General features: G+C 32.0%; 1 protein-coding gene across 2 annotated transcripts; it reads left to right on the forward strand.

Moving 5' to 3' along the window:
• The first annotated feature begins 3663 nt into the window (after positions 1-3663).
• On the forward strand, positions 3664-15747 carry LOC106679301 (ionotropic receptor 75a). Of its 2 annotated transcripts, none has more exons than XM_014418374.3 (11): positions 3664-4232; positions 7501-7646; positions 8717-9001; positions 10075-10190; positions 10275-10442; positions 11706-11929; positions 13117-13325; positions 13713-13835; positions 15076-15224; positions 15304-15513; positions 15595-15747. In XM_014418374.3, the coding sequence occupies exons 1-11, from the start codon at positions 4088-4090 to the stop codon at positions 15659-15661; spliced, it is 1842 nt and encodes a 613-aa protein (XP_014273860.1). In that variant the 5' UTR covers positions 3664-4087; the 3' UTR covers positions 15662-15747. The 2 variants fall into 2 exon arrangements, with proteins under 2 accessions (XP_014273860.1, XP_024214586.1); XM_024358818.2 differs by lacking the exon at positions 3664-4232 and adding an exon at positions 6449-6542.
• Positions 15748-15973: the final 226 nt, after the last annotated feature.

Genomic DNA, 15973 nt, shown 5'->3' on the forward strand with positions numbered 1-15973 from the left:
TATTTCATTATTCAGTTTTTATATGAACTCATAATTTTTACAGAAGATTGTATCATATGTGCTAATCTACAGAACTTATTAATAATGTCATATTGACATTATTTTCCTCCATGTAAACTGGTCAGGAAATTTAGTAATATATCTGGATTTTGCATGGTTGAGAAAATTTCGGGAATTTGCTGTAGTTTTTGTGAAAATTGGGAAATTTATCATTAGCTCTATGCTTTAATATCTTGCATTAACTTTCATAAACTGTGGGATAGCTAATTTTGTTAGTTGCAAGAATGAAGAGGACTTATTGTTAAAGAGTTAAGTCAAACAGAAGTAGTCCAATGGTGTAGTTTAAAAAAAAGGTATTTGGGCAAATTAAACAGTAAAAAAGTAAACATTTTAATGCACATGCACGTTTAAGAAGCATAGACAACTAATGTATCTACAAAACTTCTTAATGGAACCCAATTCAAATGACAATGGTTGACATATCTGACTAGCAACATTGACACCATCAAATCCAATCCCATGCAGTGGACAGTTTAGATCCATATAAATATATATATCATAACAAGCTTTCATAGCATTTACTCCCTCTTCATTTTCCCCTCTTCTCTTTGACAATAGTTATATATTCACTACTGAAAAGTGCAGCTACCTCCCAGAGAGACATTGAGTGAGATGGTTCTACAATTATAAGAAATTTAAATTGATAGCAATGCCAGGTTACTACAATAGCTTTGTATAGAAACAAAGCTGTCTTTGTCCAATCCATTTGAATGTATAAATATTCACTATTATACAATGTTTTCTATTTATTTAAATTAGGATTTTAATAAATAGTATAATTGATTACATATAGGGCTTTACTAAAAAACTCGCGTTCACCATTTCAGTAAATATTGTATGAAACATGAAAAACCTCTAATTTAAATTAATAAAGACTTTTATTTAAGCTTACTTTTTTTGTTTTGAAAATGTAATTTATTCGTAGGACATTTCATTTTCAAGAAAAAAATTAATTGTAGTCTTGGGACTGGCTGTCAGAAGTGAAACTCTTGGAAATTTAAAAATCTATTAAAATTTTATTATTTATGATCAAGCTTTCCCTCTTGTAGCTTAGGGCAGAAAATATTAGTTCCTTAATAATAATTACTGTATAACAGCAATTTCCTAAGTTAAGCAAAGTTTTATTTTTTAATAGGAGAGGAGAAGCTTAAAGGTGCACATTAAATTCTAGGAGCTTAACAATTCCAGCAATGACAATCTGATTGAATGAGCTCCTTATGCTTTTCTCTCTCACATTATAAAAATTTTCCTGCTCGAATTGACCAGCGTTGCCCACCTTCACCACTTCCATTTGATCTCGTGCCACTAAATCAATTTACTTTATTGTATTGACAGGTTCAAATATTCATTTACTTGATGTTTTTTTAAATCGACATAATTGTTATTACAAAGTTCCTTCCGTGGCGAATCTTAAAGTACAATTATGTCAATTTGAAAAAACATCTATTAAATATATTTTTGAGCCCATAAATACAATAAAGTCAATTTACAAAATTTTAAAGTTGCCTCATTCTTCTGGAGCAGCAATATTATAATTTATATATTTTAAATATTACACAACTGTTGGTCTAAAGAAGAGATGGAAAAACTTGTGACTCAATATACTTTTTAATTAATAATAGGATAAAATACTTACAGTATTTTGAAAGTGAAGTATTTCAATCACAAATTACTACCAAGTATTTTGGCGGCATTCAAATAGAAAATGTGAAATAGTAAATACTATTTTTTATTGTATTCCTCTTAAATATTTGTTAGTATTTTATTGCTAGTAAATACTGATTTTTTTTAATTTATTTATTTGGGGAACAAAATATTGCCCAACTTTGGTGCAGAGTAGAAATGTGAAAGATGTTTCTTTTATACATTAATTTATATTACTGGAGTGTGTGTGTGGATTCTGTGAACATATACTTGTCTGGTAGAGCTTGGAAAAGTTAATAAAAAAAACTATGTTTTAAAAATGTTGCTCTAGGAAATTTTAGCAGAATAAGTTTGTAATATGAGGTATAACACCTATAAAAGATGGTAATTTCAATTATTAAAATCGTTAAACATAATGTTTTTTGTATTGCTTGAGCTTTGAAAACTTTACTTGGACGTTTTCAAGTTTGTTTTAAGGAAACTGTTTTTGATTTTTTCCTGATTCTTGTGAAAACTTATTTCTTGCATAAAATTACTATATAAAATGCGTATTTGAGTGTTTATACAATGAAATGTACATAAATATCCATATATTCGTGGTTTTAATTATTTATTTTATTTTTTGCGAAAACATTGTCAATAGCTTTTTTTTCTCAATTCAAAGGTGAAAAAAACAATTTCAGTGCCTTTTGAGAGCTTAGAAGCTATATTGGTTCTTCTAGACTACTGGGTCTTAAATCCCTTAAGTGTTTTCGTTCTAAAGTATATATCTATATAAAGTACAGCCTTGTAGAGGGCATTGATGCATAATTTCGTATAGTTACCTGATAAAAATAATGTTGGGAAGTAATACAAGGTTCTGTTGGACACTTCGAAGTGTATTTGGAGTATCTTTTGCAACTTTTTAATGACAATAAACTCGAATATTAAAAAGTAGGTGTATCTGCAAACCACTATGCTTCCGTCGCACTTCGGCCATATTTTTCATCTCAAAGCTATAGCGTTTGATAAAAATATAGAAATAAACCTATTACTTTTTAAATTTATATTATATTATAATATTTATAAATTTATATTGGACATTCTGTTTAGTGATATGGAACAATTTAACAGTTCAATAAGGCCAAATAAAATTGAAACTAGGTTGGAAGTCAATCCCATGACAAACAAGAAAAAATGGATGCTTGTCATTAGTGGTTATAGTCAGTGCAATATATTTTTGCATACATTATATATTGGAGAAAAAAGAGTAATTGGAATTTAAAATAAAGTTCTTTTGTCGGCATGTCCTACCTGATAAGAGATCATACCAAAGGAACTGCCTGAGTCATTGACCTTGGGGGCAAAACATATTAAAAGTAATGTATATATGTACAATATAGAGAGGGAGAGATACCAGATGGGAACAAAGAGGGTAAGGGTACCTGTTCAGTTGGTTTCCATCAAGAACGGATAGAAATACATAATACAAATATATGAATACATGAATAGGTAATTGTTTGTCTCACCTCCCCCAAAATGGTAAGAAGAAGTAAGTAAACGTATTCAGAGGTAAACAATTACCCAATTTTATCCTTTAAACCCAATACATAATTTCCTTTATAACCCTTTATATTTTCCCTCTTTAACAAATAAAAAATTATGAGAAGATTGTTGACCCTGTATAATATATATGAGGAGATGGTTAGGAGTGCACTAATATGCTATTTGTTTAATTAATATGACAGTCAGGCAGTCCGGTAATTGTCAATTTCATATTGATAGGTGGCATAAAAAAAATAGGTATCACGATTTTTTTATAAAAAGTTTTTGTTATTGTTATTAATTTACAGTTGAAGAGAACCTTATTATTCTAGTCAGATTAACTATTAAACGATTTTCTTTTCTTATTAAAAAAATACCATATAAAATAAATGCTTCTGATCTATTTTCAGGTTACTGAGTCTTAAGTATTACAATCTAGTTCTTCTAACCTATAATAAATATTTATAAGTTAGAAGAAGCAAGTAAACGTATATATTATAAAATATTTATCAGTCAGAAGAAGTTATAGCAACTGCTGGCGAAAATTGTGGTGTATTATAAGCTAACCGGAGCTGAGGTAAACCATTACCCATGAATAAATGTATAAATTAAATATAAATCTGTACGGGGAGCCCTTGTCGGGCTGACCCCTTACACAGCAGAGGTCATCGGATCAAACGAATTTTTAATTGGTCGAAAAGTCTTTTCTTCTTATATCGACTCAATGTCAAGTCTCTGATTAAATATTGTTCGAACAAACAGTTCTGAATATCCTTTTGCCTATTTGAAGAATCAGTCACTGCTTAATTTACCGCAGATGGATCGTTGCATCGTTGCTGGAGCTTTCGAGTAGTTCACAATGCGAAAGCACTTAAGCTTATTGCTTTTAGCCATTATTATTTCTTCTGCTTGTTCTTCAGTCGACCTACCAATAAACATAATACAAGATTACTTCGATGTATTACGTATTAAGAGCGTGACAATGCTGTTATGTTCCACATCAGGTATTGTAGAGTGTACTCCAAATAAAATTACAGGTCTATTATTTACTGTCGACTTGTTTGCTAGAGAGAACTGACACTCTAGATAATACACCTGAATTATTACTGATAATACAAATAATGCTATCTTAAATCTTCAAGTGTAACACTTCTACAAGAGCATACCTAGGTTATCACTCCTAAGGAAAAGAAGGGGGGGGTTTTGTGGAACTAAGTTAGTGGAGGTGTGTTTTCTTTAAAAAAATCAAGGAAATATGCTTTGTAACAATCTTGTAATACCACAATTATTATTCTATATACATTTTTCGAAGTTTTTTCTCTTCACACATAAGAAATGGGATATAAGACCCCATTGCTATCAATCATTTATCACATGTTTTATTTTTCTTATCAATATGATCCCGTTTTCGTTTTCCACTAATGAAGGTATTAATCAGTGCTGGTCAAAAAGCAATTGCAGGTGTATTGCATTATATTATGATGTATTCTGTTACCATATATAAAAATAAAGAGGTTTGAAAATAAATAATAAATAAAAAAAATAATTGCAATTACATTTGACTGAAATTAATTGCGATTAATTTGATTCAACTAGTAATTGTAATTTTGAAAAATTACAATTATAGTTATAGTGGCTCATTAAGTAGATAAAATTACTAATAATTTTTTTTTCATTAGTTTCAAATTACAATAGTTGAGGAGTAATTGTGATCGTAATTACTTGGTCCCACATAGGTTTTATCATAGTACAAGAGCCGGGAAGAAAAAAAGGCAGTTATCTCACCCCAATGTTTGATTACTTCAATAAAAACTATGTATAATTACTTGTCAAAATTGATAAGTCTGCCAAGTATAGGTAGGGGGATTAAAAAATCTTAAAAAAACATTGATTTTTCATTCGGAGCTCTATATCTTAAGAACTACCAACTACACTAGAAAATTTAAGAGAACATTATTTAAACAAGAGTAAATTTTCTGAAATATTATTCCTAAAAGAACTATTTACGTCCAATAGTTCTCGAGATATAGCTTTTTAAAAAGCAAAATTTATTAAAAATCTACTGAAAGATTAGTAGTTAGTTAATTTATTTGGAGAAATCTATATCTCAGGAACTATGTGACGTGCAGATGTCTATTAGCACTCAAATTAAAGCTATTTTAATTGACTATAAAGAGGTTTATGACCTTTACCTTCGTAGGAATAGCAGTTTTCATGATATTTGCTAAAATAAATTGATTTATAGTTGTTCGGACAATAAATTTGATTTATGAAAAACTTTATTTCAAAAACCATTGGACGTACCTATGGTCTTGCAGCGCTCAAATTAAAGCTAGTTAAATTTACTACAAAATAGTTAATAATGTTTATCTTTGTAGGAGTAGTAGTTCTTATGATATTTGACAAAATAAACTCACAAAATATTAATTTATAGTTGTTCGTATACAATGTTGATTTTTTGAAAAAATATATCTCAAGATCCATAAGACGCACATATGTCTGCCAACACTCTAAATAAAGGAAATTTAACGTACTATAAAGTAGTTTATGACACTTATCTTCGTCGGGGTAGTAGTTTTTATGATACTCACAAATGAATATAAATTTGGTAAATGAAAATTTGTCCGAACAACAAATCAATTTATTTTAGCAAATTCCATGTAAACTATTACTCCTACGAAGATAAACATCATATTATACTTTATAGCTCATTAAACTACCTTTAATTTTAGTACTAATAGACATCTGTACGTCAAATGGTTTTTGAGATATAAATTATTCAAAATAAATTCACTAACTACTGATCTTTTAGTACGTCCCATACAACATTTTTATGAAATGTTGCTTTTTAAAAAGGTATATCTCGAAAACTATTTCTCGTAAATAACTGTATTAGGACTCATATTTTCGCAAATTTACTCTTCGTTAAATAACGTTCTCTTAGGTTTTCTTGTGTTGTTCCTACTTTTTAAGATAAAGAGCTCCGAATGAAAAATTAGTTTTTTTTTTATCGCTTTGAAACAGCCACCGTTTTCTATTCCCCCTACCTATACTTGGCAGACTCATCAATTTTGACTATTAATTATACAAAGTTTTCATTAAAGTAATCAAAAATTGGGGTGAGATAACTGCCTTTTTTCTCCTCTTGGGCTCTTGCACTATCAGATTGTATCCCCTACTTCCGTAGCGTTGAGAATGCGTAAACGTATTTTTCTGGCCACACCCATATTTCTAAAAGGGCACGTGCAATTTGGTAGAAGAAGCTGGGGATTTGAGTAAAAATGGGTTAAACTTTCGCTTCTCTAAACCCACAAGTATTTTTCTTTACACACACGGCTTTCCGTAGATTTTAGTCTTAAATGATAAATCAAATTTATTTTGATTTATTGATAATTTTTATACAATAAAAATAATAAACTCAACATACTAGACCTATCTTCTAGGCACAGGTTTTTTTATTTATAATGACAATAAAAACAAGGACTGAAGGACATGGTTCTGTTTGGAGTTTGCAAGTGAAAATAATAGAAAGAAAAGTGGTTAGTAAAAGTTTTAAATTTGGGAAAGAATTGTATAGAAGAATTTATTGGACAAAGGCAATTAGCCGGCATTAAGAATTTGAAGAAAAAATGAAAACAAAGTAAAGGTATCCATGAAAATGACCTAAGTGGTCGAAACGTTGGAAGTTTAAAAAGAATAAAGTTGAGAAAAAGGATCAAAATTGTTTTTAAATAAACTAAACCACTCTCAAACAAATATATTAATAAAACATAAATCTAAAAAATCTTATTTGTATGAATCAAAAATGTGTATTTTTTTGTCTGGTTGGTTCAAGACAACACTTTCATGTGGAAATGTTGCGTACTTCTTTTGAGGTACTTTAGGTAAATTTTTGAAAAACTGTATTCACAAAAGCAACCCTCAGAAACTTCTTTTTTCAATCTATCAATAAGATCGTTCGTATCCACTTGCCAAAATTTCGACTGTTTTAGGTAATATTAATTTTTTTAGCTCCCGGACAAATAGGGAAACGAAGGAGTGTAGACAGCAATTGCTGGTGTCAGTATCGAATCTTTGGGTTTGCAAAGCCTTTATTTATTGAAAAAACAACAGAGAGAAAATGCAAATTAGATACCTACTTATTTAGAAACTTTATATTTATCAGTATAATATTATTTTATCTATTAAGAGCCCTATTATAATTAAAGACTACGTTCCTTTTGTTTTTATGTTATATGTAGTGTGTAAAAAAAACCCATGTCAAAATTTCAGAAATGAAAACAGCTATATTAAGACAACTTTCTGCGGAAGGTTTCCTTGTGTCTTTTTCTCTAGATACAGTTGATGACTTGCCGATTACGAGGTCAGGAGGAGTCCTAGATCTGACTTGCAACTTTAGCCTCTCCGTGATTAACCAGGTATGTATAATTTAAAAACGGTATATCATGCATATCCAGAAAATTAGAAGATCCATGATCGTTCGTGTCATATATAAAAGGAAGATAAAATAATAAGTAACAAGATAAAAGGGTGTGGTTAAATAAACAAAAAAAAAATCAATTGAAAAGTTTAATAGTAACTATATGTTCAAGCAAATTCCTTGCTTGGTTTTTAACTAATAAAATTATGGATGTATATGAAAGCTCCCAGCCTCTTGATTTGAATTGAGTAATTAATTAAAAGACTACAAAATATTTTGTTCTTTTATCACATAGCATTGGAAACCTCAAGAGGTTGGCTTGAGTACATTTCTTTTAAGAATGTATTTTACACATTTTTCTTTTTATATAGATTTAGTTAAGAAAACAAAGAAGGCATTTCTTAGAGTCATGTTTCATGTTTTCATTCACATGACCTTAGCATTAATTAATGCTCGTTTAAGTTAACTACATAGGCACAATGTACATACTAACGAGCAGTACTAGGGGGCTTAAATGATTGGACTGCACGGCAACAATTATCTCCGTTTTTACCTTGCCCTGTATTTATTGTAGATCTGGCTAGTTAAACCTTTTTTTTTAAAAAATATTTATTTATTGCTATTTACAACTGTACATTTAGTAAATCTGATCTAAGTTAAATTGGAGTGTTACAGGCGTGTAGAGAAACTACCCATTTTATTTTAGCTGGTCTCGTGGCCATCTTCTTTTCAGGCGCCTCGGAGGATTGTCGGGAATGGTAGAGGATGCCAGATTAGAAACTAGGGGGTTTGAGTGGTTAGAGAGTTTATAATGGAAGGAGTGATATCTGGTTCGGGCTGGATCGGTTACATAGGGAATATTAAGATCTTTATGTATAATTTTATTTGTGACAAAGTAAGGAGCCTTGAGGATTTTACGAAGGATTTTAGATTGCAAGGATTGAATACGAGAGGAACTGGAAGGTTTAGTGAAGCCCCAAAGCGGCTAGTTAAACCTAAATTACTATTCTTTGATCTTGCCAAAAACCAGAATAATTATGATACTACTTATTATGGCTATTTTTCCAGTTCACAAGGGACAAAACGATGGGAGTACACACAGAATGGTTGTTATTGGATGATGGTAGCAGCTTGGATGTGATTAAAGATGCTTACATCCTTCCTGGAAGCTTTGTCACCATTGCTCAGATACTAGGTGAGGAAGTAGTCTACTTAGACGTGTATCGAACAAGTCCCTACAGACCTCTCAAGTATACTGTCCTGGACAACCAGACGCTGGAACAGTTCATACAACTCCCAGACAGGCCAAGTAGAAATGATTTCGAGGGTATATCACTGTTAGGGGCAGCAGTGGTGAGTCATATGTCTTTATTACATATAATACCCTTAATAAGGAAATTGTAGACCTAATGCATAGCGATAAGTGCAGTTAAAAAAAAAATTCTGGCTAGAATGAGTTAAACAAAGTTAGCAATTATGCAGTAGTAGTAATACAGTATCATTATGTGGAATTAGTTGAAAAATGTATTAAACGTAATAATAACACAATAAACTTGGTAACCATAATGTTTGATCCATAGTGTGTTTTCCACTCAAATACAGGACTTAATTGCTCTTTACATCCTGGACTTCCACCCATACCTTTCCCAAATCATCATATTCAATCACTACCCTCTTCTGTTTATTGTTTCTCCAATCAAATTATCACTTCTACTTGGTCCCTAAAAGTAGAAGACCTCGAGGCCGACCAAGGATATCGTATCTGGAATACGTAGATCGTTCGTGTAAGAGAAGAGGTAAAAGCCAAGCTAGGAACATGGTGAAAAACCGAGGACAGTGGTAATTTATACTGGACGTTCCCCTACTCTAATAAGTCACATCATGGTGGCACAAAAGAATAAGGGTTTAACACTATTACTGTTGGTTCAATAAGTCACGCGGGTGAGAGAGAACTGCTGTATCCCTAGATTTGATATTCATAATTGTGGGAAGGAGATTTATTTTGGAACCTGGATCCCTGGTTGATTGTAAAGTTACGAACACTACATGTTGTAGTCATGTGGTGGGTGTTAAAACCACACTCATCATGCGATTAAGTGTTATTTATTCAATTTTATGTATATACTAAGAATGAAATCATTTATAGCAGAAATTAACATTAGACGAAGCAGATTGTAATAATTACATAATAAAGATTTGTATAAATTAATTTTATACGATAGCTATTCAGTTATTTAAAGGATGATTATAATAATTTTAAAATGGTCTGGGCGGCGGTCAAGAAGAAATAAAAACAGTAACAAACTTTTGAACAAAGGCCCCTCAACTGACAGGTGAGAATTATTTTAAGACCGCAGCCCTGACCATCTCCTTCAAATTAACTTATGGTCAATCATCTATTTATATTTATAATGATTTCCTCTTAGCTATACTACCCTCACATGTTTTGCGGATTCGACTGTCGCGATCATCCAGAAGTGGACACGATCGCGAAAACTGGTTTTCCCATTTCGCAGCACTTTCAAGAACAACTCAATTTTACGTAAGTAAATTATTTCTGTTGATACATTATTCACAAAACTCGAAAAGAAGATCAATAAAATTTTTGTTGCTTGTCTTTTTTCAGACTTACTTTCCAAATTCTTAATGATTATGGATGGAAGACAAACAACACCTTCAGTGGACTCATGGGCCTCTTGCAGAGGGAAGAGATTGACATGGGAGTGATAGGAATCTTCATGAGGCCAGACAGGATAGGGACGGTTGACTTCACGGGGGACACGTTTGAAATAAAGTAAGTCGGTCGTTAATGATTAGAGATTTCATTTCCGAAAGGTGCTAACTGCATCTCATTTTTTTTTTTTTGCTAATGGTCATTGAATTCTAGCAAATTAGTCCATGTAACATCTGAAAAGAAGATCCTGGAATGAAGAAGATGGGGACCCTCTAAAATATAAAAGAACCTTCATTGGTGTTCTAACAACAGATAGTTTCTTCAAGTAGCAATCACGTCATAAGAGTAATACTGGAATGATTTTCTCCATTTTTTTGCCAATTACCATTTGGATATGATTTCCATGTTTTGTTATTTATTAATATATACATTTTAATATCCAAATCAATAGAGATTGATGTTAGAATGAAAAGGGAGATTAAGCGAGAGCTAAGCCTGTAGCAAATGATACCTGGAGACCTTTGATATTATTTCATAAAAAAATAAGATCCAAAACTAACGTTGTTGGTTTAGAGATCCGTTCTATCAAATAGCCATTATTCTCGATTCCAATTTACTAACAACGGAATGTATTCCTCGCGCCCGATTACCATACTCTACCTTTTTATCCGTGTTATTTTAAATCTCGTCCAATACTCACTCGATATTGTTATAGTAACAAAAAATGTAGATTACATGGATATTTATTCATCAGTCTCCTCAATTTTGGGAGTTTTAAACATGTATCATGAAGTGCTTTTCTACCAAGGTCATTTCGATAAATAGTAGCGGAAAATTGTTTATAAAGGCTTTTAGAAAAATAGAGAAAAATGCTTGTACGTTCTACATTAGCCTTGTTAGCCGTGGTATCTCCCACTCAAGTAACTATAACAATCTTTGGTATAAATGTAATTTTTGTTTGCAAAATGAAATAAATTTCCACTATCCATATCCAAAAATTTCTGAGACCTTTCTACTTACTGGTCCAGATGATAATACACGATCCAGTTAGGGTTTTCTGGTATATTTTTAGAATAGCATTTCTTTGGGAAAAAACTATCTGTCATTGGTAGTTAGTAACAGACTGAATAATAATAATAATTTTATCAATATGAGGATAATTTTAGCAACAAAATTAGGTTGATTCGAAATTTCACAAACAAAACATTTTCTATTTTAGGCCAGAAACTGGGGGCCGTAGTATTTGCTACTGCTACTTGGTAAATCAGGCTCTGGTAAAATTTTTTTTTTTCTATCCTAAAACCATTTATATATCTTTACCTTACTGTTGCAAAATGCACTTTATTTCATTATCTAACTCCCCTCTCCTCTTTCTTTCTCCAGGAGTCTCGTAATTTACAAACAGCCGGCTCTCTCAGCAGTCTCTAACATCTTCGTTCTTCCGTTCACCCGGATGGTATGGGTCTGTTGCGTTGCCCTGTCAGTTCTAACTGGCATCTTCTTGATGGCCGATGTAGCGACTTCTTTCGGCAACCGGCAGACCTTTGAAGAGTCAGTTACCACGTCCGATGTCGTCACCCTCATTATAGGTTGCATCTGTCAGCAAGGTATTGTATTTTACCAGCATCTTAAAAAATATGAAACAGAAAAATGAAAACTTTACTTATCGGTGACGCGGGTCTAAAATTAGACAATGGGGGCCGCGTCGCAGCCAATGAGTTAAAGCGGCAATTTTGACTGGCTCGTGACTGTAGCGGCGCCGGTTAAAATTCGGCCTGGAGGGCCGACTTTTATCTCTGCGGCTGTTCTACGAAATGAAAACTTGACCCCCTACCATGGCTAGAATAAGGTGGTAACCAGTAGATAAACTCCCCTCCCCTATGTTAGAAACGACGAGGAAGGGTATCATAAAAAATAATAATTAGATAACAAAACGGACAAGGACTATAATTTAATTTCTCAACGCCTTGGAGAAATGTCTAATTTGACAACTGGTTTTATAACCATTCAATCATTTTAATTAAATGATTATTTAAGCTCTCTTTTGAAAAATTCTTAGCTTTTCTAAGATGTATAGTGGAAATAGAAAACAAAGAAAATAGTTAACCGAGTGTCCAGAGAATGTCAGAAAATCCTTTGAAGGTTTAGACAACTTCAATAAAATCTAAAATAACAATTAGAGTTAAACTCCGTGTTAAATCAAACCTCATAAACTTTACCAGTACAGTAGTGGAAAAGTATTAGGTTGCAAATGGCATAATGCGACCTTGACTCCAAAATTTCCTTACACAATTTTGATCTGAAGAGTAAAATTTGAAGTTTGGTATTATTAATATTTTTATTTAATACCACATCAGCCTGATGGGACTTACATGGTTAATATAACAGTTACATTTTTTGTTTTCTTTAACAATTGATTATGGAGGAGGGTATAATCTCCTGCACAAGAAACCTCTAACTATTTACAACGCTATAAAAATTGAACGATTGTGAATAAAAACGATGAATTATAAATAAAAATAATAATTATTAAGGAGAGAGAAAAAGAAAAGTCAACAACAAAAACAATGATATTTATAGATTTAATAAAATAAATAATTGATTTCTAATAGGGGAAAAAAAGAATAAAATAGTTGTAATGTCAATAATAGAATAGTTAAACATAGAATTTATGACAGAATGTCCTGCAGCAGCTTGGGTGAAGTTTTTTACATTTATTGTCTATTGTTCGTTTTAAGAACCAAAACAATTGCATAGAGAACCCACTAATAAAAACGATATATATTTTTCATAGGTACCACACTAGTGCCTAAAACTCTGTCAGCAAGGATCATAATTTTTTTATTCTCACTATGCTGTCTTTTCTTCTACACGTCCTATTCGGCGAACATTGTGGCCCTTCTTCAATCTTCTTCAGCTACTTTCCGGAGCCTGTCTGACCTCACGAATAGTCCCCTTGGAATTGGGATACAAGACGTTATATATAACAAAATATTTTTTGGGGTATGTATCCTTCTATATTAAAATTGTCCAAATATACCGAAAACCCATAAGTATCCTTTAACAGTTTCGATTATTCCGTATAGTCTTGCACCAAATGCCCGAAGACTCTTTATTACTTCTCACTTTGTCTTGCATTTTGATTACAGTTGTCTGGTTTATAAAAGACTATTTCTCAGGAATAGGATTATTTTCGTGTTATTAACTTTAAAGTATAATTGAAATAATAAGATTTGTCTTCCAAGATTGTATGATTATTTCTTTAAGCTCCTGGTTAATTTTTATTTTTTTGTTATAAACAGTAATTCCCGAAAATCATATTTTTTCATGTAAAAAACAAATATTATTTTTACACTAATTAATTGTAACCTGAGCTGTGCTTTTTCCCAGGAAGCCACTGATGAGAACGTCAGAGAGCTGTATGACAAGAAGATCGCTCCGCAAGGACCGAAAGCCTATCTAAATCCAGTTGAAGGAATAAAAAAACTCAGATCAGGGATGTTTGCTTTTGATGTAATTATTAATCCATTGAACGGATTTTATTCTATCAGTGATCATAATATTAAATGAATAGTAAAACAAAAATATCAGGTGCATCACAAAACTTCCTCTTCCCACCCTACTTTAATTGAAATCATGCCTTGTTTCAAATTATATTATTCATTATTATTTGCGATCGCGATACTTGTTAGATTTCTATTTATTTATTCGGTAAAAAATTTACATTATTATCTACATCACTATGTTTTTGTGTTAGATAATAGTCTTAAAATTTTGACTATTGCCAAACAAGTGTAGAAACAGGAAAGAATTTTTTTCTCCTTTCATTCACTATCAAATTCTTTCATACTTAACATTTACTCGTTATTTGTTACTATTAACTATGAGAGAAACACAATTAAAGATAGTTTTAAGAAAGCTTTTATTTAAGTTCGAGATTAAAGCCCAGTTGGATTGTTTCAATGAGGACAAGACTTAACTTAAGACGTTATATTAAGTCCATTTGATTAAAATTTACTACTGTACACTATACTATTAAAATTACTGTACACTATTACTATTATTATTAAAATTACTACTGTACACAATGGTACATCCAGTAAATTTTATGTAAGTTTATAATGGAGTGATACAGGCGTAGAGAAACTATCCCTTGGTACCACTCTAATGACAGTTTTACATTAGCAGGTCTCGTGGCCATCTTCTTTTTAGGTGCCTCGGAGGATTGTAAGGAATGGAAGAGAGAGCAAGGCTAGGAACTAGTGGGTTTGAGAGCTTAGGGAGTTTTTCCCAAAGCTCTACTCCGTATGTCCAGATAGGCCTTATTACAGTCGTGAAGATCAGTCATTTGTAACAGATTGGAAGTTTAGAGTGTTTGTCTAGTAAGTGCTGTAATAGTCGAAATCTAGGTGCAGTTTCCTGTCTTTTCAGGCTTGTGTGAGGATTCCACGTTTGTCGTTTGTCCAGTTGCAGCCCAAGGTAGCGGATCGGTTCGACAGGGTTTAGAGCAAAATTATTGTAGGATACTGTAGGGCAGTCGGTAGGTTTATGGTTGGTAGTCCTCCAATGACGACACCATTCTTCGATGGCTGTCATATGGGATTGGAGAGTTAGGGATACAACTTCAGTAATTTAATGTATGCAATTGCATATCACTTCTAATGAAGTTAGAAGTATGAATTTCATGAAACAAACGTTCATGAATAATCTAATTTATTTAGTGTACCGTTTATAAGTTATTTTACTGTTTCAGGTCGAAATTCATTGGGGTTATAAAATAATATCGGACACTTTCCACGAAAACGAAAAGTGCGATTTGGACGAAATGAGAATCTTTCTTCTACCAAAACTGTCTATACCTGTTGTCAAGAAGTCAGGATACCGCGAACACTTCACAAGAATGTAGTTTATTCTGTTTACTAATAATGAATTTTTTTCATTTTTCATTGCTACTAACAATAATTCCATCGTTGTTAATTAGGAATACATGGCAAAGAGATGTTGGCCTCCATTCAAGAATCCGCCAGAGATGGCTACCGAAGAAACCCATCTGTGACAACACTGGAAGAGGGTACGTAAGCGTGGGACTGACCGATTTCAAACCAGCCCTCTTGGTCATGGTTTATGGTATCTCATTTTCCATCGCAGCTTTCTTCTTGGAACTTTTTACTCGTTCTAAATTATTCTACAGGTTATAAATTTAAAGTAATAGAACAAAATTATTGCAAATGTAATAATATTTAGCCTCGTATTAATTTTTTTTTTTTTTCAGATGCAAGTTTCTGAATAAATCTAAAAGAAAGCGTAGAAAATTTAATGATTGGGACAGAGTAATGTAATTCTATCAGCAAAACAGAGCACTAGATCTTTCAAAATGATAAAGAGTAGATTTACAATATATACAAGTTCTCTTACCTTAATTTATTGGAACATTTCCTCTCCCCTCCCTTTATTAAATACAGTAAATCCTTCAGTGTCAGAATGCTGAAATTAAGTAATAACACCCACGAACAATGTAATGCAATCCAGTTTACATTATTATTTCAAATCATAAACAATAAATAAGCAGTTTCATGTGAAGCAGTGTGGCAGTTGGTTGTGATGAGATATTTAGGGAGCTGCTAGAAATACACAAGGTAAGAATAGATTCT

The sequence above is a fragment of the Halyomorpha halys genome, unplaced genomic scaffold (genome assembly GCF_000696795.3).
Source record: "Halyomorpha halys isolate HHAL.00 unplaced genomic scaffold, Hhal_1.1 Scaffold194.1, whole genome shotgun sequence".
In the NCBI taxonomy this organism is placed as follows: domain Eukaryota; kingdom Metazoa; phylum Arthropoda; class Insecta; order Hemiptera; family Pentatomidae; genus Halyomorpha; species Halyomorpha halys.

Coding starts and splice junctions, on each gene's coding strand:
- LOC106679301 (XM_014418374.3), top strand. CDS start 4,088: ATGCGAAAGCACTTAAGCTTATTGCTTTTAGCCATTATTATTTCTTCT. Junction 7,647..8,716: donor GCCTCTCCGTGATTAACCAG/GTATGTATAATT, acceptor CTATTTTTCCAG/TTCACAAGGGACAAAACGAT. Junction 9,002..10,074: donor CACTGTTAGGGGCAGCAGTG/GTGAGTCATATG, acceptor ATTTCCTCTTAG/CTATACTACCCTCACATGTT.